Source organism: Peromyscus maniculatus, chromosome 8 (assembly GCF_049852395.1).
Source record: "Peromyscus maniculatus bairdii isolate BWxNUB_F1_BW_parent chromosome 8, HU_Pman_BW_mat_3.1, whole genome shotgun sequence".
In the NCBI taxonomy this organism is placed as follows: Eukaryota; Metazoa; Chordata; class Mammalia; order Rodentia; family Cricetidae; genus Peromyscus; species Peromyscus maniculatus.
In genome coordinates, this window is record NC_134859.1 from 88,319,002 (window position 1) to 88,341,612 (window position 22,611).

The following is a 22,611-nucleotide window of genomic DNA, read 5'->3' on the forward strand; positions in this document are numbered from 1 at the left end:
TCCTGAACAGCCAAGACTACACAGAGAAATCTGTCTCAAAAACCCAAAACAAAAACCAAATAAAACCAATAGTGAGGAGATACAGATGAGTGCAGGTTCCTGGGGAGGCCGCAGGAGGGTGTTGGATCCCCTGGAGCAGGGGTTACAGGCATTGAGAGCTGCCCGGATTTGGGAATCTGAACTCAGATGCTTTGGAAAACCAGTATGCCCTCTTAGTCACTGAAGCAACCCTCCTTCCTTTTTCTTTAAAAAAAAAAATTAAAAAGAATGGGAGGTGGGGAGGCTGGAGGGGAGGGAGGAGGAAAGAGGGGGATCTGTGATTGGTATGTAAAATAAATAAAATTTTTTTAAATTAAAAAAACAGGAAAAAAGAATAGGATTGTTTAAATAAATTTTAGGATAGCATATTCAATAGAAATTGTAACTATTAAAAAGAATGAAATAAACACCTAGGTGTAAAATATTATCTATTCATTCAACAAAATTCTTGAGGGCTTGCCATGTGCCAAGGACTATTCTAGGCATTAGAGATTCAGCAGCAACAAAAAAAGACAACTGTCTATACCTTCAGAGCTTTATTCTAGTGGGAAAGAATGACAACAATGTAAATGAATGTCAAGTATTTTAATTTTTAAAATGTTTTAAATTTTATATGCATTGATGTTTTGCCTTCATGTATGCCTGTGTCAGGGTGTTGGATCCTGGAATTACAGACAATTGTGAGCTGCCATTTTGGGAATTGAACCCAGGTCCTCTGGAAGAACAGTCAGTGATATTAACCACTGAGCCATCTTTCCAGGCCACCAAGTATTTTAATTTTTAAACACCAGGAACAGATTACCAAGAGACATAGACTGTCCTTGCTGAGAGCTTCTAAGTGTGTGTCCAGTCAAAATAAATCTTTAAGCGTAACAAATAAAGCAGGATGGTGGTGGCACACAACTTTGATCCCAGCACTCAGGAGGCAGAGGCAGGTAGGTAGTTCTTTGTGAGGTTGAGGCCAGCCTGGTCTACCGAGTAAATTCCAGGACAGGCTCTAAAACTACACAGAGAAACCCTGTCTCGAAAAAAAAAAAAAAAAGAAAAAAAAAGAAAAGAAAAAAGAAAGGAAGAAAAGAAAAGAAAATGGATTTCAGGCAAGGTATTCCTAGAAACAATGTTTTTTTTTTTTTTAAATAGAGAATCCAAAAAGAAGACGCCAGCTTGCTGGAGCATGCAGAATGTGAGGTAAAAGCCAGCATTGAACTAATGAATGCAGATCAACAAGGGACAAGCAAGGCAATCCTTTGCCATCATGAAATGCCCCAAGGGGCCTCCCACAGGCCCCATAGCAAATTTGATTCTATCATTCCCTGTCAGCATCAGAGAAACTCATACACAGTAATTAAAAGACTTAATGCCTGTTATTAAAAACAACACTGCTCTGGATATAATCAAGGACAGAACAGCTTCAGTAGTTAAACAAAAAATTCAGGAGAGACCAGAAAACAAATATTTTGGCAAACCGCTACAAATGATCAGAGACAAAATGTAAAAATAAATGGCATTGAAATCAAAGGTTTGGTCAACATCGGAGCAGATATAACAATAATTTCACACAAATCTTGGCCACTAGGTGGCCTCTTCGGGAGGTAAATATTCAGCTTAGAGGGATTGGAACTTTATTTCAGATAAAACAAAGTACATGATGGGTTGAGTTTATGGGGACAAGTAGGAAAATTAAAGCCATATGTGACTGACATAACAATGAGTTTATGGGGACATGATTTATTACAGCAATGGAAAACAAAGATCAACATTCCTTCTATCGCAGACACAAATCAGACACTAAAGATTGCTTCTGAGAAAAATATTAAAAGATATTATCAAGAACAGTCACAGACTGTTCAGGTTGTACATAAGCAGGACACAACAGTTGCTGCTCTTTCAAAGGTACGAACTGCCCTACCTTTAATATGGCTAACTGAAGGGGCTGGAGAGATGGCTCAGTGGTTAAGAGCACTGGCTGCTCTTACAGAGGTCCTGAGTTCAATTCCCAGCAACCACGTGGTGACTCACAACCATCTGTAATGAGATCTGGTGCCCTCTTCTGTCCTGTAGAGCACACATGCAGGCAGAACACTGTAGACATAATAAATAAATAGATCTGGGCTGGAGAGATGGCTCAGAGGTTAAGAGCACTGACTGCTCTTCCAGAGGTCCTGAGTTCAATTCCCAGCAACCACATGGTGGCTCACAACCATCTGTAATGAGATCTGGTGCCCTCTTCTGGCCTGCAGTCATACGTGCTGTATACATAATAAGTAAATAAATAAATCTTTAAAAATAAATAAATAAATAAATAAATAAATAAATAAATAAATAGATCATAAGAAAAAAAAGATATCCAGCTTAGTTTCTTTAAAAAAAAAATAGTTAACTGAAAAACCTGTGTGAGTGGAACAATGGCCATTGACATCAGAAAAATTACAGGCACTATGAAAGCTGGGACAGGAGCAGCTAAATGCTCAATATATTGAAAAACCAACCAGTCCTTGGAATTCTCCTATATTTGCCATTAAAATGAAATCTGGAAAATGGAGAATGTTTACGGATTTAACAGCCATAAATAAGGTGATTCAGCCAATGGGCACTTTACAGCCTGGAATTCCCTTGCCTTCTTTATCACCTAAAGGATGGTCTATTATAGCGATTGATTTAAAAGACTTTTTTACTATACCTTTACAAAAATAGGATAAAGAAAATTTGCCTTCACAGCAACTACTTATAATAATGCTCAACCTGTGAAAAGGTATCAGTGGAAAGTTCTTTTAAAAGGAATGTTAAACAGCCCCACCTTGTGTCAATATTTTGTACAACAGCTGTTAGAAATAATTCACATATAGTTTCCTCAATCTAAAATCTATGTGATTCAGACACAGATACCTTAGGGAAAATGTTTGATTAAGTAAAGAAAATTTTGCCTTGCTGGGGATTATAAATTGCTCCTGAAAAAAAAAATACAAAAAGGAGATTCTATCAATTTTCTAGGATATAAGATAAGACTACAGAAAATTCAACCACAGTTGAATTTGGTGGCGGCGGCGGCGGCGGCGGCGGCAGCAGCAGCAGCAGCAGCGCACACCTTTAATCCCAGCACTCGGGAGGCAGAGGCAGGAGGATCTCTGTGAGTTCGAGGCCAGCTTGGGCTACCAAGTGAGTCCCAGGAAAGGTGCAAAGCTACGCAGAGAAACCCTGTCTCGAAAAACCAAAAAATAAAAAAATAAAAATCAGGAGACATCAGTTACAAACTATTAAAGATTTTCCAAATTGCTGGGAGATATTAACTGGTTACAGCCCACAACTGAATCAACTACTCAAGAGCTAAGTAATTTATGTCAAACCTTATAAGGTGATAAGGACTTAAATAGTCCAAGCAAATTATCAGCTGAGCCCGAGAAAGAATTGGCTCCAGTAGAAAAAAAAGTACAGGATGCACATGTGGATCGCTTGGGTCCAAAGCTTGATTGTATTTTAGTCATTTTGCCATCTACTCAGTCTCCCACAGGAATTCTGATGCAGAGAGAAGATAATATCTTAGAATGGATATTTTTAGCACACCAACAAGGTTAAGACCTATGTAGAAAAGATTTCTGAATTGATTCTGAAAGGAAAAATGAGACTTTGTCAATTACCAGGAATAGATCCAACAGAAAATGTGGTACCTTCTACTAATGTTGAAATTGCCTCATTGTGGGCAGAAAATAAACATTGGCAAAGAGCTTGTAGTAATTTTTTTTGGGAGAGATTAACAAATATTCCCAAAGCAAGAGACTTTAGTTTATAAAAAGAACTAGTTAGAGTCTCCCTCATATAAAAATAGAAACACCAATTTCTGGAGCCCCTTATTATATACTGATGCAAATAAATCAGGAAAGGCAGGTTTTAAGTCTGGAAAAACAAGCAATGTGGCTCAAATGCCTTATTATTCAGTTAAAAAATCAGAGCTAAACACCATTCTTATGGTATTATTAGATTTTCCTGAATCTCCTTAATATAGTTACTGCCTCTCAATGTGCAGAGAGAGTTGATTTACATATTGAAACCACTGAGCTTATTCTAGATGATTCAGAATTAACTTCGCTATTTATTCAACTACAACAAGTAATCAGAAATAGAAATCATCCATTGTGTATAATGCACATCAGATCCCATATGGGTCTTCCAGGCCCTCTGGCAAAATGTGATGATGAAATGAATCAGCTATTAATAGGAAATGTGCTAAAAGCCTCAGAATTTCATGAGAAAAAGCAAAGGTTTGAAGAGAGATTTTTCTATCCCTTGGCAACAAGCCAAGAAAATTATCAGGAAATGTCCTACTTGTTCTTTGTATGGCCAAACTCCATTACCTGCAGGAAATAACTCAAAAGGTACTCAAAGAAATGAAATTTTGTGAGACAAAGAGATGGTTCAGAGGTTAAGAACACCGGCTATTCTTCCAGAGTTCCTGAGTTCAATTCCCAGCAACCACATGGTGGCTCACAGACATCTGTAATGAGATCTGGTGCCCTCTCCTGGCCTGCAGGCATATATGGAGGCAGAATGTTGTATACATAATAAATAAATTTCTGAGAGAAAGAAAGGAAGGAAGGAAAGAAGGAAGGAAGGAAGGAAGAAATGAAATTTTGCAAATGGATATGTATCATTTTGCAGAGTTTGGAAAATTGAAGTATGTGCACCATACCATACATATATATTCAGGATTTCAACAGACAACTGCTTAAGTTCTGTAATTACATGTTTATTAGAAGTTATAGCTATTATGGGGATACCTGTACAAATTAAGTCTGACAATGCTCCAGCATATGTCTCTAGGAAAATGAAACAATTTTTTTTGCATATTACAACATAAAGCATATTACAGGTATACCACACAATCCTATGAGACAAGCAGTTATAGAAAGATCTAATCATACTTTAAAAGGTATGCTTAATAAACAGAAAAGAATAGTAAAGACCCCCAGAGATAGATTACACAGTACTTTATTAACTTTAAATATTTTAAATACTAATGAGAAAGGAACAATAGCTACAGAGAGACATTGGATAGTAGAAATACTGCTGCATTAAATCAGCCTTTACATTTTATTTATTTATTTATTTATTTATTTATTTGGTTTTTCGAGACAGGGTTTCTCTGTGTAGCTTTGCACCTTTTCCTGGAACTCACTTGGTAGTCCAGGCTGGCCTTGAACTCACAGAGATCCGCCTGCCTCTGCCTCCCGAGTGTGGGATTAAAGGCGTGCACCACCTCCGCCCGGCTACAGTTTTTTTTTTTTTCAAAAAAGATTTATTTATTATGTATACAGCATGTATGATTGCAGGCCATAAGAGGGCGCCAGATCTCATTACAGATGGCTGTGAGCCACCATGTGGTTGCTGGGAATTGTACTCAGGACCTTTGGAAGAACAGTCAGTGCTCTTAACCTCTGAGCCATCTCTCCAGCCCCCAGCCTTTACATTTTAAAGATGTGTTGACCTCAGAATGGAAACTGGCATATGTGTTATGTTGGGGAAAAGGTTTTGTCTTTGTTTCCACAGGAGAAGAAAAGCTGTGGATACCATCAAGATTGATAAAGACTAGATTCAAATAGGAGAGACCTTTTGATTAGGAGAAGTGATAGTTCATCAAACAGCTTGGTCATTCAGTCCAAACTAACTTATAAAGACTAACTGTTAAACTGGAACAACTCGCCTCAGCTGAGAAAGCCCCATTCCTGCCTCCCCAAACCCCACCCTCTCAGAGAAACTGCTAAAAGTCGAGTTCCACCCAGTTTGTAGAGGATGTGTCATTGACCTGCACCTACAGCTCACCCCTCCCCTCCCCCTCCAAACCCCACCCTCTCTGAGAAATAACCTAAAGCACAGTTCCTGGGCTGCCCAAGACTCTGCCCAATAGCTTACCATGGCATTAACCCACCTTGGAGCACGTCATCACCCCAATCCCCTACAGGATATTTGAACCACCCCCTTTAGAACAGCAGTGTGATTTCTCTCCTGCTCCCTTTCCCGAGAGTCACCTGGGAGGGCTTTGTAAACCTGATCCGTTACTTTTTAAGTTGGCTAGATCTGGCTTACTGCATCGTTAGAGAAACCTACTACCAGGCATAGAAAAATACCTATCACCAACAAATGCCTTTCATTTGATCAGGCATGAAAAAATAAAAATACAAAATAATAATATTTTCAAAAGATAATTTACCAAAGGCACACTTGCCCTACTGGCAGGACATGAAAACTGGGCTTTCTGAAATTAACCACATGTCTTAATGCCATGTTATCATATTAGACTGTAGATTGCCACATGGCCCTGGCCATCTTGGACCTCAGATTTTGAGTTTTCTTCTTAAATAAAAGGGATATTTTTGTTGTTTGGAATTAAAAACAGAGTTAAGAGGTTTTAAATGTTTTAAGTAAATTCAAAGGGACACTATAGTTCAAACTTGATTTCTACATCTCCAAGAGTTGGAGTGATTTGGAGCTGAGATAAAATATTTGAGCAGGGTGGTAGCTTTAATCACAGCAGAGACAGCGGGACCTCTATAAACAGTTGTTTTCTGAATTCTAGTTATAGTGAACAAGGGGGGGGCATGCTTTAATCCCACCACCCAGGAACAAAACTCAGATACAGCTCCTAATTGGTATGTTTGCACACTCGAGAAATCACATACCATATTTACAGATTATTATAAAAACCCTCTACTCTACAGGGTTACCAGAAAGGCAGCTAATTTCCAGTGGGGACAGGAACAAAGAGCAGCTTTTGCGATTGCTGGTAAGCTCTTCTCTGAGCTCACAACCCTGACCGATATTGAACCAGATGATACCCTAATTATGGATATCATATTTATTGGTGAATTGGCAACTTGGACTCTTCATAACGCAAAAAGGTGTCCACTGACATTTGCCTGGTGGCTTCTACTGTAAACGTTTCCCATATACAGAGAATAAATAGTCTCTCTTTGAGAAACAACATTTTACAATGCATGGAGAACCTTCTACTCAGTCATTGCCAACCACCCTATGGTCATAAGGGCGCCCCTTACAATGATGGATTGGATATGTCCGAAGGCAGAGTCCTTTCAGGCTCAGGCATGGAAGGAAGGTAGGTATTACAGTGGAATTGGTACCTGTCTGAATTCCTTCGTGACAAAAGGGGTCTGTGTCTTCCTGCCCTGAGGAAATAGCTCAGTTGCTCATAATCTCTATCCCTAAACCACTCACCTCTCCCTCAAAAGAGGCACCTTTTAGACTGTGGGGATCAACAGAATGGTCACAGGATTTGGCTAACACATGGTTTACTGATGGTTCACCAACTGTTGTAGCCCACTAGGTTTCCTAGTGGCTGTACCCAGCAGGACTGCATTAGAGGTTGATTGGACCTCAGGCCTGGGTACCAGGTGACTGTAACTAGCAAGGAGGAGGTCTTTTGCTCCAGCCTTTGACATTGTTATAAATAGACCTTTGGAATAAAGTTCTGGGCCAGTGGATAAGGATGCAGGCCCATGTTGCAAGAATCTTAAAGAGTCTCATTAATAAAAACAAGCCTGGAGCCAGGTATTGGAGTGAATGCTGGAAGATCAGAGAAGCAGAACAAGCCACAGCTTCCTTACCTCGCCAATTCCTCAGCTGATCCTGTTTCCTCAGACTGAAAGCCTCTCGGTCCTCATCCCGAATGAATCTGAGCTGAACTGTTGCTCCAAATCCTGAAAGCTTAACCAGCCCAAAGCTTCTAGTTCCTGGTCTTCACCCCTTATATACCTTTCTGCTATCTGCCATTACTCCCTGGGATTAGAGGCCACTTCTTGGGATTAAAGGCGTGTGTCACCATGCCTGGCTATTTCCAATGTGGCCTTGAACTCACAGAGATCCAGAGAAATTTCTGCCTCTGGAATGCTAGGATTAAAGGTGTGAGTGCCACCATTTTCTAGCCTCTATGTCTATCTAGTGGCTGTTCTGTTCTTTGACCCCAGATAAGTTTATTAGGGTGCATGATATTTTGGGGAACACAATACCACCACAGGCCCATCTGAGTCTATCCTGTGTTTTCTCTCTGTTTCTCTCTCTTCTTTATTTCTACCTAAGCCTCTTATCCCTCATTCCTCAAGAGTTCCTGGGGGGGGGGGCTGGAGAGATGGCTCAGTGGTTAAGAGCACTGACTGTTCTTCCAGAGGTCGTGAGTTCAATTCCTAGCAACCACATGGTGACTCCCAACCATCTGTAATGAGTTCTGGTGTGCAGGCAGAACACTAATAATAATAATATTATAATATTATATCTTTACATAATGTTTAATGAATTAATTATAATTTATTTATTATAATTAATTTATTAAATTATAATAATTAATTATATATAATAATAACAACAAATAAATATTAATAATTAATAAATCTTTAAAAAAAGAGTTCCTGGGGTAAATAAGTGTAGGGGCTGGTCTCCTACAACCAACCACTGATAGAACTGAAACTAATGGAAGCAGCAGCCTCTAGACTGTAGTGGGGAGGTGAGGGAGTACAGGGGTGGTGGGTGGTGGTGGTGGTGGTGGTGAGATACAGAAGAAGGAACCAGAAAATCAGAAAATCAGAACAGCACTATTGACTATAAGACAATCCACAAGGAAAGCAAAAGGAAAATCTCTGTCTTGTCCAGTTCATGCAGTGGTACAGGTATGTGGTCATCAAAATGGAAACCACTAACTAGCAGATAAACGGCAAAGATATCTATCTGGTCATTGGAGTCACGCACAGAAATGGCGAAACCTAATAAACTTAGCAAAGACATCAAATTTTATGTGTTTCACACAAGCAAGACAGACAAAATGTCTGAAAATAATGAAATAGTGGACAAATTGGCATCATGTTTAATTAAGTCCAGAATATTAAAATTTTTCAGGGAACAAATCTGGAGTAAATCAGCAAGCATGATAGATTTATCCTTAACACTAAAAAATAAGGGAAATGGAGAACCAAATTAAACCAGGACAACCCTATGAGAATCACTATTATAAGGAATCCACAGCCAATAAATATTATAAGGAATCCACAGCCAGGCGGTGGTTCACACCTTTAATCCCAACACTTGGGAGGGAGAGGCAGGTACATAAGAATTACAATGATTTAAATTTAAAAGCTACTTGCAAAAGGCAGGCTGAAATTCAAAGTGAATGTCCTTTGTGATCTAAAAAGAAATACACTTAAACCTTGAAAATATATATAAAGAGAAAGGGGAAGACAGCTATATTTATCCACACATATCAAGATATGTTTAGTTTCAAAATTTCAAAATAACTTTTAAATTGAAAGATAATACTTTTTCTGTTGCCAAAAAACTTTTTGCCCTAGGAAAAATATAATCTACCAAAAAAGAAACCCCCTCCAGAGTTAGGGTTAGAGCAGAGTTTTGATTTTATCTTTCCAGGAGAATAAAAACATCCAACTAAGGAATCCAGAGACCAGTGGATAAGTGAAACATCTGAAGAAAAAGGACAGATCATCAAGAGAAAATGTCCCAAGAAAAAGAGTAAATGGGCCAAGTGGTATCTCCCACCTCCGGCTGCCAGGCCTGAAATGCCCGCTCAGAGCCCCCATCTAGCGCTGGCCAGGTTCTACACAAACGGCGGACACCTTTGGGTTGACTGCTGGGTTCTACCTAGCCAGGATTAAAAAACAGAACTTTGGATACTCAGTGGAGAATAGGAGAGTGGGAGGATGACAGGAATGGAAATGCAGAGGCCAGACAGGAATCATTATAATATCCAGGAAAGCATGGCAGTGGCTTAGAGCGGGACCGACAGGAAGTCCTGAGGGGACCCACTAACAGACTGAATAGGGAAGATGAAGACAAGAGGAATGGGGGGGGGGGGAAAGGCCTGTTAGGTTTTGGGTTTGAGCAGTGAGGTATCTGATATGGACAAGAGGAAAGTAAAGGAATTGGAATTCTGTTTGGGTCATGTTCATTCTGAGATGCTGAAGCTATGAATGTGGGTAGGACCTTCCAGGAGGAAACTGAAAGTGAAAAGAATGTTAGCAGGCGTGCAGGACCATGAGGCCAGGAAGTGAAGTGGAGGTCAAGAGGCAGTGAAGGAGGAAGTGGCGAAATCTCCATTGAGGTTGGCGGTCACTCAGAGTAGGGTTCTTTTCGGGTTTTGTTGTTTGTTTGCTTTTGTGTCTGTCTGTCTGTCTACTATCTATCTGTCTGTCTGTCTGTCTGTCTATCTACTTTTATGATACAGGGTCTCATCATGTAGCCTTGGCTGTCCTGGAACTTGCTAGGTAGAATAAGATAGGCTGGCCTTGAACTCACAGAGACCTGCCTGCCTCTACCTCCCGAGGGCTGGGATGAAAGGCATGCACTCCTACATGTAGTCTACCTTTGTGTGGGAGGAGAGAACCAGCTCTGACAAGTTGTCCTCCAACCTCCACATGCACACTGTGGCATGCAACTGGGCCACCAGTAAATAAATAAACATTGAAAATTATTTTAAGAACGTAAGTGGTCCAACTGTGGAATGATAAGTCTTTTCCTGGAGACATTTTCTCATATAGTGGCAGGGCTTCAGGCTGTTCTCATCTCCCATACTCCTAAGATTTCCTGGAGGGATTCTAATTTTAAGATCTGCTTTTTCCATATTTCATCATCCCTTTACATGGTTACAAATGTCAAGGTTGGTTTGTTCATGATGTAGGGTCTTATTTGTTACTCAGCCTGCCCTTGAACTCCTGGGTTCAGGGATCTTCCTGTTTCATCTCCCCAAGTAGCTGCCCATCACTGCCTTCCTGGTCAGGGATCTCAGCTGAGAGGTTCGGCCACAGGCTCACCGTACTTGGGAGTTAAGGAGAGCTGTCTGTGTTGGCTCAGCTCTCGGGGAAACTCAGGACAAGGAGTTCTCACATCAGAGAGAAGAAGGGTTGAGGTGCTGGTAGGGATGGCCAACCTTAAGTTAACTGAATTAATTTTTGTCCTTCAGTGCCTATATTTTAGGTTATGTTTTCAGTTGCTTACATATATCAATATATGTCCCCTCCCAGACTAATGATTTCCTGACTTAAAAATTAAGAATATACTACAATTTTTGTAATACTTGCAAACTTCTAGTTTGCTCGGAAACACAAACCTTAATTTCATTAAAGGTGGCCCATTCATGTCTCCAAAAATTAAAATCATCAAATGAGTGATCTCTCTCCCTTACTAGGCTACTCTAGGGCCAGAAGCTCTAGTTTTGATCTTGGGATATTTCAGAATTGTTAGGAAAACTTACATTTAGTTCATTTGAAATAGTTCTATTTCATACAGTAGTTGTTAGAGGGGAGAGCAAAGAGAAGCACTCCAGGTGTTGTTAAAGCCTAGTTATTTGCAGCCAGGTATGGCAGTGCCTACCTGGGATGCCACCACTTAGGAGGTGGGGGCCAGAGGACTGGGGCTTCAAGGTTGCTTAGTCCACCCTGGGAGCTGGAGGTCACCCTGAGATGCACACCAGCCACTGCCTCGGGGAGTTGGGGGAGGAAGAGTAGAGTGAGAAGAAAGAAAGGACAGTCGCTGAGGCCGTCCCTTGAGAACTGAAAGAGGATGGACTGCAATGTACAAAAGGAAGAGTGGGTTTTCAGAGGAGGGGAGATCTCCTCCAACGAGAGAAGGGAAGAAAGACAGAGAGGATTGGTGGGTCGGCAATTTGGTGGGAAGGTGATGTCTTAGTTTGCTTTCTATTGCTGAAATCAAAACCATGAATAAAAGCAATTGGGGAGGAAAGGTTATTTCCTCTTTCAGTCCAGCATGAAAGGGAAGGCAGGGCAGGAACTCAAGGCAGGAACCTGGAGGTGGGAACTATAGCAGAAAGCACAGAGGAATGTTGCTCCTGGACTCTTCCTCCTGACTTGCTCAGTTTGCTTTCTTATACATGCCTGGACTACCTGCTCTGGGATGGCACTGTCGCAGAAGGCTGGCCTTTCCATATCAATCATCAATCAAGAAAGTGCCCACAGGCTTGCCTGCAGGCCAATCTAAGGGAGCCATTTCCTCAATTGAAGTTCCCTCTTTTTCAATGACCGTGGCTTGTGTCAAGATTAAAAAAAAAAAAGTCTAACCAGGCCAGGTAATAAAAAACTTCTCATTTGTTTCTGTATTCTCAATGACAAATGATCCAAGACCATAAAATGGAGGTGCATGAGAAGGAACAGTGGAGGTTTTAAGAGAAGAAAAAATGTGACCATCATTTGGAATAGGAGAAAACTCGTTAAGAGCACGGAGAAAGAGCTCAGGTGGCATCATACATATGCTTGAGATTTGTGGACATGAATTTAAAGTAAGGTCAGTCATCCTCGATACCAAGACTTTCTAGCACACAAAAATTAGTGGCATTTATAATTGTTTTCTCAGTAAGTAAATTGATGGATCTCTATATAAAACGTGGAAAGGATATCTTCTCATAGTCTATCTGAAGACAAAACAGTCACTTGGAAACAAAGCAATTATAAGCACAAACACTGATTTTGATGTGTGGTGTTATCGTGTTCCCCAAAATATTGTGCACGCTAATAAACTTATCTGGGGCCAGAGAACAGGACAGCCACAATATTAAACATAGAGGATAGGCAGTGGTAGCACATGCCTTTAATCCTAGCATTCCAGAGGCAGAAATCTGTCTGGATCTCTGTGAGTTCAAGGCCACATTGGAAACAGCCAGGCATGGTAACACATGCCTTTAATCCCAGGAAGTGATGGCAAAAATAGAAGGATATATAAGGCATGAAGACCAGAAACTAGAAGCATCTGGCTGGTTAAGCTTTTAGGCTTTGAGCAGCACAGTTCAGCTGAGCCCCATTCTGGATGAGGACTCAGAAGCTTCCAGTCTGAGGAAGCAGGATCAGCTGAGGAACTGTTGAGGTGAGGAAGCTGTGGCTTGTTCTACCTCTGTGATCTTCCAGTGTTCACCCCAGTACCTGCCCCAGGTTTGTTTTTATTAATAAGAACTTTTAAGATTCATGCTACATTGAAGTTAGAATTCTGAAAGACACATAGAACAGTGGCATACCTAAAACAGGATAAAGCTAATTTGGAGAGAATTCTTGACATTAAGTATCCAGTACGATGGAAAGTTACTGCAGATGTGTGTTAACAGAAAGTAGTGTGAAAGGTGAACTGTAGAAATGAGTGAGCAAGGTGGGTGGGGTAGGGGATTTGCACTTGAGTAAGTGGGAAAGGACTTTCTAGAATAGATTCCTGCCATTGTCTGCTGCCACCTCTTTGCTCTTATTATCAAAATTTGCAGTTGTGTTGTCACCTTGTGGTGTTTTCCCCAATATGAAGCGTCAATGACAGACAACCAGAAACCTTCAGTGGATGATTCACTTTCAGTTTCTCATATACATTGTGTTCCACAGAGGAGCCGATGGCTACATGCTTCTGTGCGCCACGGCTTCTGTGGTTGTTTTGTTACATTGTGTGTGTGTGTGTGTGTGTCTGTGTGTGTGTGTGTGTGTGTGTGTGTCTGTGTGCTTGCTTGCCTGTTCAGGTGTGCATAGAGGTCAGGGATAACTTGCAGGGGTTGGTTCTCACGGGTGTCTAATGGATTGAATTTGTCTTGTTAGCGCCTTAATACCCACTGTGTCATCCATCTTTCTCGCAGGTCCCAGTAGCTCAAGCTTTCTTGAATATCTTCCATATTTTTAGTTGGTTGAACCCAGTGAATTGGAAATCCACGGACACAAGGGGCTGACTGCATTGTAATATAAATTGGATTAAACGTGGCTAAAGTTAATTTTTTTCTAAACTGCGGCTGTTAGAAGACTAAACTGCGTACATGAAAGATACATTTCAAGTCTCTGTGTAACGCTTCTGCGATATAGCACAGAACCCTGCTCCATTTTATTGCACTGAATAACCCGTAATAAGAAAATAAATTGGTGAACCGAGAGATGCTGTCTCAGACTTCCATTAGGAAAATGGTAAGTTTTATCCCAGAACTGGGAAGGTTTGAGTCTAGTGAAGCAACCGGAAACAATGTGTTGCCTTCGATAAGCCACAGTCCTCTTCTGGGCGAGAGTTGGTCCCTCAGGTATTTGGCATCTGAGGTCTGCGTGTTTGTGATAACTACTACACCAGGAAAGCACGGTGCAATGGAACTTGTCTTCGGTTTGGTCCTAGCGAGAGCGAGAAAGGGGAGGGAGGCGGGAGCCAGGCAGTCAGCCCGGAACGCCCAACTAGGGACCGGGACCGGCGGGCTTCTCCAGCCGACGTCACTAGGGCGCGACGGCTGCTCTTCCAGCGGCCGCGGCACATGAGGTCCCACGGTGAAGTCGAGTTCCGGGACAAGAGAACACACCACCCTTGAGTCCCCGGGAGCCTTGGGTCTCAGCATCCCCGGCCCAGGTTTACCACCACAGGGCACAGGGGCTTGGAGCTCTAAGAGCCCCATCGGGCACCTCTAAGAGCCGAGCGGCAGAGCGGCTGCGCGGGGCACGTGCTAATCCTCGCCGGAGCCCCGGCGATTGGCTGTGACGCAACTTCCGGCGTGAGCGGCGAAAGCCGGGAGGGCGAGCAAGAGAGCTAGCAGGCAGCAGGCGGCAGGCGGGCGGGTGGCCGGCCGGCACGGAGGGAGGGAACGAGCAAGCGGTGAGCAAGCCAGCGAGGGCGGCCGGGTCCCGAGGGCAGTGGAGATTCCTCAGGCCCCTCCGGCGCCCTCCCCGGAGTCCACAGCACCTCCAGCACCCAGCGGAGCGGACACGGCCCTGCCCGGCCATGGCCTCGTTGCTGAAGGTGGATCAGGAAGTGAAGCTCAAGGTAGCGGCACAGCTCCGGGCCTCCTCATCCCTCCCTTCGAACCCCCAGCAGTCGGACCTGCTCCCCACTCCCCGTGTCGTCTTTGTCTCCCTGGGGACACCAGCTCTGAGCTTCCGCTCGGCTCAACCCAGCCCCCCACGCCTGGAGACGGCCTTGGAGAAGACGATTTAGGGTGGGCTTTTTCTGCCCTGCTTCTGGTGATGGAGCGCACCAGGTTCTCCTCCGCGGACACGTGTTTAAACTCAGTGCTTTAGGCTAGTGACAGGTGGAAGGCCCCCGGCCCAGCCGCGTCCCCGCCCCCGGACGCTGCTGCTGACCCTGCCTTGGGCGGTTTGCCTATACTGCGTATGATAGGCCAGGTCTGGGTGGGAGTTGGCACGTTTGTGATCTCACACCTTTCAGCTTTTGTCTGTATATCAAATTCAGAGGATTTCAGACAGCCAGAGAGAGGGAGGGACAAAGGGAGGGGGTGGAAGGGGAGAAGAGAAGTGGGGGAGACTGACAGGTGCTGGCCTCCAGCCCCGACATCCCTCCTGAGATGGAGAAATGGATCCGCAAAAAAATAAAGTATTTGCAGTCTGGGGGCCTCTCACCTACTGATTATAATTTCAAGGTGAGGGAGAGGCAGCTGCGTTGGGGGCTCCTCATCCTTGCCCTTAGTCAGCAGGTATTGAATTGCTCTCTTTGTTGATTTTAGGTTGATTCTTTCAGGGAGCGGATCACAAGTGAGGTGAGTGTTGTAAAGGAGAAAAGAGGTGTCGGTTAACAGCTGGGGGGTTCCCAGAGCGAGCTATACGGAGGGAGTGACTTCCCACGATCATTAATTCAGGTGTGTTTCCTCTGTCTAGGCAGAAGACTTGGTGGCAAATTTTTTCCCAAAGAAGTTATTAGAACTTGATAGTTTTTTGAAGGTGAGAGACGTTTTTTATTACTTTAAATTACCTCTTTGGTCCCTGTCTTTGAGACAACTGGGGCAGATTGTGTGTTGATTCTGTTCTCTTGTGTACTATAAGGCACTCATTTCTTTCACAAATACTTCTCTCTCTCTCTCTTTTATTTTATTTTATTTTATTTTTTAAACTTACACTAATACTGTTTTGGGGTGAACGCCTCTCTTTCAGGAACCAATCCTAAATATCCATGACCTAACTCAGATCCACTCAGACATGAATCTCCCAGTCCCTGACCCCATTCTCCTCACCAATAGCCACGATGGACTGGATGGTGTGAGTGTCTTGCATTTATGTTTGTGTTTTTAGTATTTTATTTCTTGGTAAGCCTTGGGATGTACAGAGGACTTGGGCTTTGCTTGTGGGATCTGGGGTTCTGTTTCAGGTGTGGTGACTCCAGAATACTACTTTTTGCACCTTTAGTTTCATTTTTAACAAGGTGAGTGTGTTAGTGCTGCTCCCAGTGTTAGCCTGAGTTTTAATTAGTTCTAAACTAGCTATAGTTTTGTTTTGTTTTGTTTTGTTTTTTCCCAGCTACCTGGCTTTCCCCAAGCTTCTGAATAAGACTTTTCTGTTGGGTGCGTTGTGTCTTAGGGTGGGAAGAGAAGCTGTTCCTGCTACAGAGCTGCATAGCTGCATAGCTCAGGCCCTGTTTTTACTGTCTCTTTAGCACCTGGATTTTGCTTTGTATTTGAGATGGGGGGTCTCACTATGTAGCCCCGGCTAGCCTGGAACTCTCTGTGTAGACTAGACCAAGTTAGCCTCAGACTCATGGAGATCTGCCTGCCTCTGCTGTCTAAATGCTGGGATGAATGGTGTGCACCACCATGCCAGCTAATACCTGTACCTTATTAGTTCCATGTTCACATTGTGTTAGAACACCAGTGATACTATAGTTTTGTCTATATTCCTCTTTTTTTTCGTTTTTATTTTTTCCTGTCTTGGAGGTCAAGCCTAGGGTCTTGTGTAGGTTATATAAACACTGTACCACTGATTTATATTACTAGCTTTCAAAACTATCTTTTTTTTTTTTTTTCTCGAGACAGGGTTTCTCTGTGTAGCTTTGCGCCTTTGCTGGAACTCACTTGGTAGCCCAGGCTGGCCTGGAACACAGAGATCCGCCTGGCTCTGCCTCCCGAGTGCTGGGATTATAGGCGTGCGCCACCACTGCCTGGCTCAGAACTATCTTAATTACAACTAATTAAGCTGGGTATGGTGGCTTAGGACTCAACTTGTCTGAGGAAGGAGAATTGTGAGTTCAAGACCAGCCTGGGATACATAGTGAATTAAAGGCTACTTGGGACATATACTGGGATCCTTTCTCCAAAACAAAGCAAAATAAATCTGCAGTTAGGGTAGGAATCATCTTAATTGCCTATATCCTTAGCTCCCAACATTACTCCTAGCATATAGAAAGTACTGTTCTGAGTTTGTTGAATCTTGTGTTTATTTTAGAACCAACAAATTTGTGCATATTCCCTCAATTCTCTACCTGCCTTGATTGCTTCCTTCATGGTTGGTTTTTTGTTTTTTGTTTTTTTTTTTTTGAGAGACAGGGTTTCTCTGTGTATCTTTGGTGCCTGTGTTGGATCCTGCTCTGTAGACCAAGCTGGCCTCGAACTCACAGAGATCTGCCTGTCTCTGCCTCCTGAGTGCTAGGATTAAAGGTGTGAGCCACCACCACCTGGCTTCTTCCTGTTTTTTAAAAATAGAATTTTTCCTGCTCCTTGACTGTTTTGAAAAGCAGCACTGTTTGTTTAGTGGGTAGGAGCATGCCAGCTCGTTACCTTCCGTTGTGTTGGTCCTAGGGATCAAACTCGGGTGGTTAAGCTTGGTGATACGCGCCTCTACCTGCCTCCACTGGCCCCTTCAGCTGCTTTTTTAATGTGTTCTATTGGTTGTAAATTTGGCCTTCTCAACTAGAGTGTAAGTTTCTTTGTGGCAAGAACCTCTTTTAAAAGCTTTATATGTATTGGTGCAGAAATTAGTACGATAACCTATGGGGTCCAGGAAGGAATTAAACTTGCTTGTTTAATATCTTGTAATGGCCATGTGGTGTTAAATGCAAGCTAATTCCTACTTCCTTATACCCTTAGCCCACTTACAAGAAGCGCAGATTGGATGAATGTGAAGAGGCCTTCCAAGGTAAGAGCTGCCCTCTAATCTAGGCTGACTAGCAGTCCTGAGAAGTAGCATGGTTCTGGTTTTCACCAGCTGAGCTCTGATTTAATTTCTCGGGATCAACACCTGGCACCTTCCTACAATGATCATTAGTCTAGTACACCAGGAGGAGCTGACTTAGGGTAGACGCCACAGAGACTGCTTGGAGGCATGAGCCACACCTCACAGTTACCACAGAAGTCCATGTTCTGTGTCATTTGCCCCCTGGAGTAGCAGCAGCAGTTACCTGATGAATTAAGGGGCAGTGGGGTCATTTAGCATTGTGAAAGATAAAAGGCAAAGGTCATGACATCTTCTAGGTCTGAGGAAGAGAAAAGATGAAGGGGCTTTCACTTTTCCACTGCCCTGAACATGTGACCTCGATGTACCTTTCAGGAACCAAGGTGTTTGTGATGCCCAATGGGATGCTGAAAAGCAACCAGCAGCTGGTGGACATTATTGAGAAAGTAAAGCCTGAGATTCGGCTGCTCATCGAGAAATGTAACACGGTGAGACGGCCTAGTGACCTATGGCTGAACCCAAATAGCTTCGCTTGAGCTATGAAATGATGGGTGGGGTTGGCAGGCTAAGTTTCTTGATTCCTTTGTTTCTGGCATCTGTCCCCAGCAACAAGTATCGTGTATTTCATGGCTTTAACAGGAAAGCCCAAGGTCCTTCTCCATTCATTTCTTCTTCTCACACTCTAGGTCAAAATGTGGGTACAGCTCTTGATTCCCAGAATAGAAGACGGGAACAACTTCGGGGTGTCTATTCAGGTAATGTGTTTGCTACAAACGGGGATCTGCTTCTCCTGCTTGGTCTCTCTGCTTTGGTCTTCAGTGCTGCTGTAGGTAGCACGGAAGGAACCTGACTTGCCTGTCCTTCCCTGCAGGAGGAAACAGTTGCAGAACTAAGAACTGTCGAGAGTGAAGCTGCATCTTATCTGGACCAGATTTCTAGGTAGGGCTGCTTGGGCTGGACCCAGAAAACTGGCTGGTGAAGTGGGAGACATGTTCAGGGTCCCCTTCAACTGCTTCTCATTTTTTTTCCCTCCCTCCAGATATTATATTACAAGAGCCAAATTGGTTTCTAAAATAGCTAAATATCCCCATGTGGTAAGTAGGGGTTTGTGGTCTGGAGGGGGGGTGGCAGGATAGGTAAGATGCTAGGAATGAGCTGTCGACAGGCGTTGGGCCTGGAAGACTAGCCTCCCTGCTTCCTGTGCAGGAGGACTATCGTCGCACTGTCACAGAGATTGATGAGAAAGAATACATCAGCCTTCGGCTCATCATCTCAGAACTGAGGAATCAATATGTGAGTAAAGTCAGTCCCTGCCCATAGCTGTCCTGGCTCCTCTTAGTTCCATGGTGATTTCTTGAAAACTGGGGCTCAGAATAAAATGAGTGGAATGGCCAGCGTGGTAGCTGCCTATAATCCCAACTGCTCCGGAGATTGAGCAGAAGGATCCAGAATTTGAGGCCCGCTGGGTTACATAAACAGCTGTTCATCAGCTGGGTGTGGAGAGCTTAACCACATTGAAGGAGTCTAGTTGGGAGTTGCTGTTCTGTCTAGGTGGGGTTGGTGTACGGCATATGGATGGTCACGCGTGGGGTATCGGAATCAGAACGATGGCTTTGTAACCAGGGTCCTCATGTAATGGGCGATTTATTTGTTTTAATTTGTTGTTGGTTTTTAGACAGGGTCTCACTTTGTAACCCAGTCTCACTTTGTAGCTTGGAGCTCACTATGTTGGTGTCAAGAGTCACAGGGATCCACTGACTCTTGTCCCCCAGTGCTGTGATAAAATTCTGTGTGTCAGTATGTGTGCATGTGAGAGCGCAGGCACCTGGGCCTCCCAGAAGGAGGTGTCAGATCCCCGGGCTGGAGTTAGTGGGTCCTCTGCGAGAGCACTTCCTGATCCTGGCTGCTGGAAAGTGTGATCTTGATCATGTTCAAGCTCAGACTTCAGTTTCTGTTCTGAAATGGGAGTTAGATTGCTGACTCCAAACATGATTTTTAGCAGTAAATGAGGCCGCATACTAAAGGACTTCTTACGCCTCTTGTGTGGTTAACACTTGGAGCCAGCTCAGGGAGCAGAGGAAGTAGTGTTGCCCCTTCACTGCGTCAGGTGATAGAGGAGGATAAGGTGAGTGATTGCTTGATGAGGTAGAGGTTGAAGAAATGAGTGATCCCCTGACCTTTCCTTTCCCAGGTCACTCTCCATGACATGATCCTGAAGAATATTGAGAAAATCAAACGGCCCCGGAGCAGCAATGCAGAGACACTGTACTGAGGCCAGGGCCAGGGCCAGGGGACTCTGTGAGTCTGGCTCAAGACCGACATTGCCTTGGTTTGTTACATGACTATCGTGATGGGGAAACTGGCTGGAAGTAGTAACCACACCTCTCTGTTTTTAGTTAGAGTCTAATGAAGCTCTCATCTAGTTCTGCCATGTGTTTACCTCTTTTTTCAGGCCTCAGGAACTCTTCGATCTCTTTCCCCCAAACCCCACACCCAGCCTGTCCTAATTTCTGGAGAACTCCAGGTTTGTGCAAGATACTGGCACAAGAATAATCGTGGGGTTCTTGTTTTTTTTTTTCTTCTCTTCCTTCCTTCCCTTGTTTTAAGTTTTGTGTTTTCTTCCTTTCAATGGTTAGTCAGTTAAAGCTGGAGGACCTAGGGAAAGCATTAGGTGTCTTCGGAACTGGGGGGTGGCGGTGGAAGGGACATCTCTTCCTGTCACGAGGCCAGTGTCTCGCTTCTGGGGGACTTTGGGTCCTCCCTACCACAGCTGCCCTGGTGATGCCTCAGGGCGTTCCACCCGTCTCGATCCCACCTGAGCCTGACCATGACAAGGGATACCTTAGGCCTTCGGCTGCATCCCTAGAGCTCCTTTGGATGTTTTTATAACTGGGGTTTTCACATATACATGTGTACGCATGTACACACGCCTAGGGACATGTATACATGCTTCCTGCTCCCTTATAGAACATAGCCTTCCTTCCTGCACCACTGTCCCCTCAGCCCCTGTCACACACGCAACACCTTACCAGGTGACAGTTGTCTTAGTCGTCCACCCAGCAAAGTCCCAGGACTACCCTCTCTTCTGATAATGTAGCCGTTGGTGCCCAGGGTGAGTTGAAGGAGAGCCGAGGAGCAGAGGGCTCCCGAAGGCCTGCCTTCCCTCTGTGACTCGGGTTCCTTTGTGTTATGCAAAAGCTGGCCCTCTGGCCCCCCTTGCCCTTCTGCCAGGCCTGCTTGTGCATCAGCTAGGGTGTGGGCAGCTGTGCGGTCCAGAGGCTGCTGACCCTCGCTGTGCTTTCCCTTTGGGAAAGAGTTCTCATATTTATAGTATTGTGCTTCCAGGGAAAGCAGAAATTCGTGTGTATGTGTCTGTGCACACACACACACGTGCACATGTGTGTGTGTGTGTTCGTGTGTGTGTATAAATATGCTGCGAAGGTCAAACCCATAGAAGAGTTGTCTCCTCTTTCGAATCTTCCAGAGATACCACTTGTTACAGCTTTTGTGTTAACCCCATCAACCGCCAGCTTTTTAAGTGAGAGTTGGTATCTGCAGTTAACCTGCCAGTGACTCTCAGTGTCTCTCTGGCTTTTATTCCTGTCTTCCAACTCTCAATCATACTCCACCTGGGATGCATCATTTTCACTCCCAGTATTCGATAGGAAAGGAGGAGTCAGGATGCTCTCTTCCCATGAATAGTGCTCAGTAACAAACCAATTGCATTTTAGTTGGGCAGTACTCCTACCCACCCTCAGATCCCTCAGCTGAGCCCTCCCCTCCTCCCGCCATGTGTTTCTCGGCCTCCCTTTTTGTTTGACTGTCCACTGCCCCTCCTCACCCCACCACCCTTGGATTGTAATGTACAATTCTTTTACCATGTCAAGAAATTATTAAAAATACAGGTACTTTGACCTCTTTCTAAAGCTGCAGGCCCTGGTGCGGTACTCTGATGACGAAGGGACATAGTGGGCATGTGTGAGCATTCAGACACCCACTTTCACAGATGCTCAGGCCAATCTGTTGTGTGTACATTTGCTATTGAATGCTCCTTTTCTCATCATGGTGGCAGGAGTGAAGCCTCTGACCAGGGAGGAGGTGGCTCCTGCTTTGTGTTGAAGCTGAATTCTGTAAAAGCCTTTCCAGGAACTGAGGCTGCCTCTGTCCATCCTTCCCGGTGATACCCATGAGCTACCAGCAGAGGTCGCTGTGGCTCCGTGTGGGAACAGCGTCTCAGGCTCGCCCTGTCTAGTTTTCCTTTTTCCGTCATAATAACTTTCCTTTCTACATAATGCTTGAACTTCTTTGAGGGGACCCCAGGGATTGGTTTAAAATGACTCAAAGGGCTCATAGGAGGCTCATGTCCCTCTGAAATAAAATACCCTCCCCTTTTCCAGTAAGACTTTGTCTGCAGAGCTTTAAGGTTGCCAGCAAGGAAGGGACATCTATCTGTTCTGTCCCAGAGCTTAGTGTGCCACTAGCTAGCAAGCAGCTTGTGCCTGCCTCCCTGTGGGATTACTGAGCACCTGTGTGTATGACCACATTTACTTTACTTTATTCTATTGGTTTTTCAAGACAGGGTCTCTCTGTTTAACAGCTCTGGCTATCTTGGAACTCACTCTGTGGCCTAGGCTGGCCTCAAACTCAGAGATCCGCCTGCCTC

General features: G+C 44.0%; 1 protein-coding gene across 2 annotated transcripts; it reads left to right on the top strand.

Moving 5' to 3' along the window:
- Nucleotides 1-14,269: 14,269 nt before the first annotated feature.
- On the top strand, nt 14,270-20,377 carry Psme3 (proteasome activator subunit 3). Of its 2 annotated transcripts, none has more exons than XM_006992935.4 (11): nt 14,270-14,817; nt 15,515-15,547; nt 15,666-15,728; nt 15,939-16,043; nt 17,864-17,912; nt 18,324-18,436; nt 18,635-18,703; nt 18,820-18,887; nt 18,988-19,042; nt 19,155-19,241; nt 20,140-20,377. In XM_006992935.4, exons 1-11 carry the CDS (start codon nt 14,776-14,778, stop codon nt 20,218-20,220), a joined length of 765 nt encoding a protein of 254 aa, XP_006992997.1. In that variant the 5' UTR covers nt 14,270-14,775; the 3' UTR covers nt 20,221-20,377. The 2 variants fall into 2 exon arrangements, with proteins under 2 accessions (XP_006992997.1, XP_042138779.1); XM_042282845.2 differs by lacking the exon at nt 14,270-14,817 and adding an exon at nt 15,257-15,430.
- Nucleotides 20,378-22,611: the final 2,234 nt, after the last annotated feature.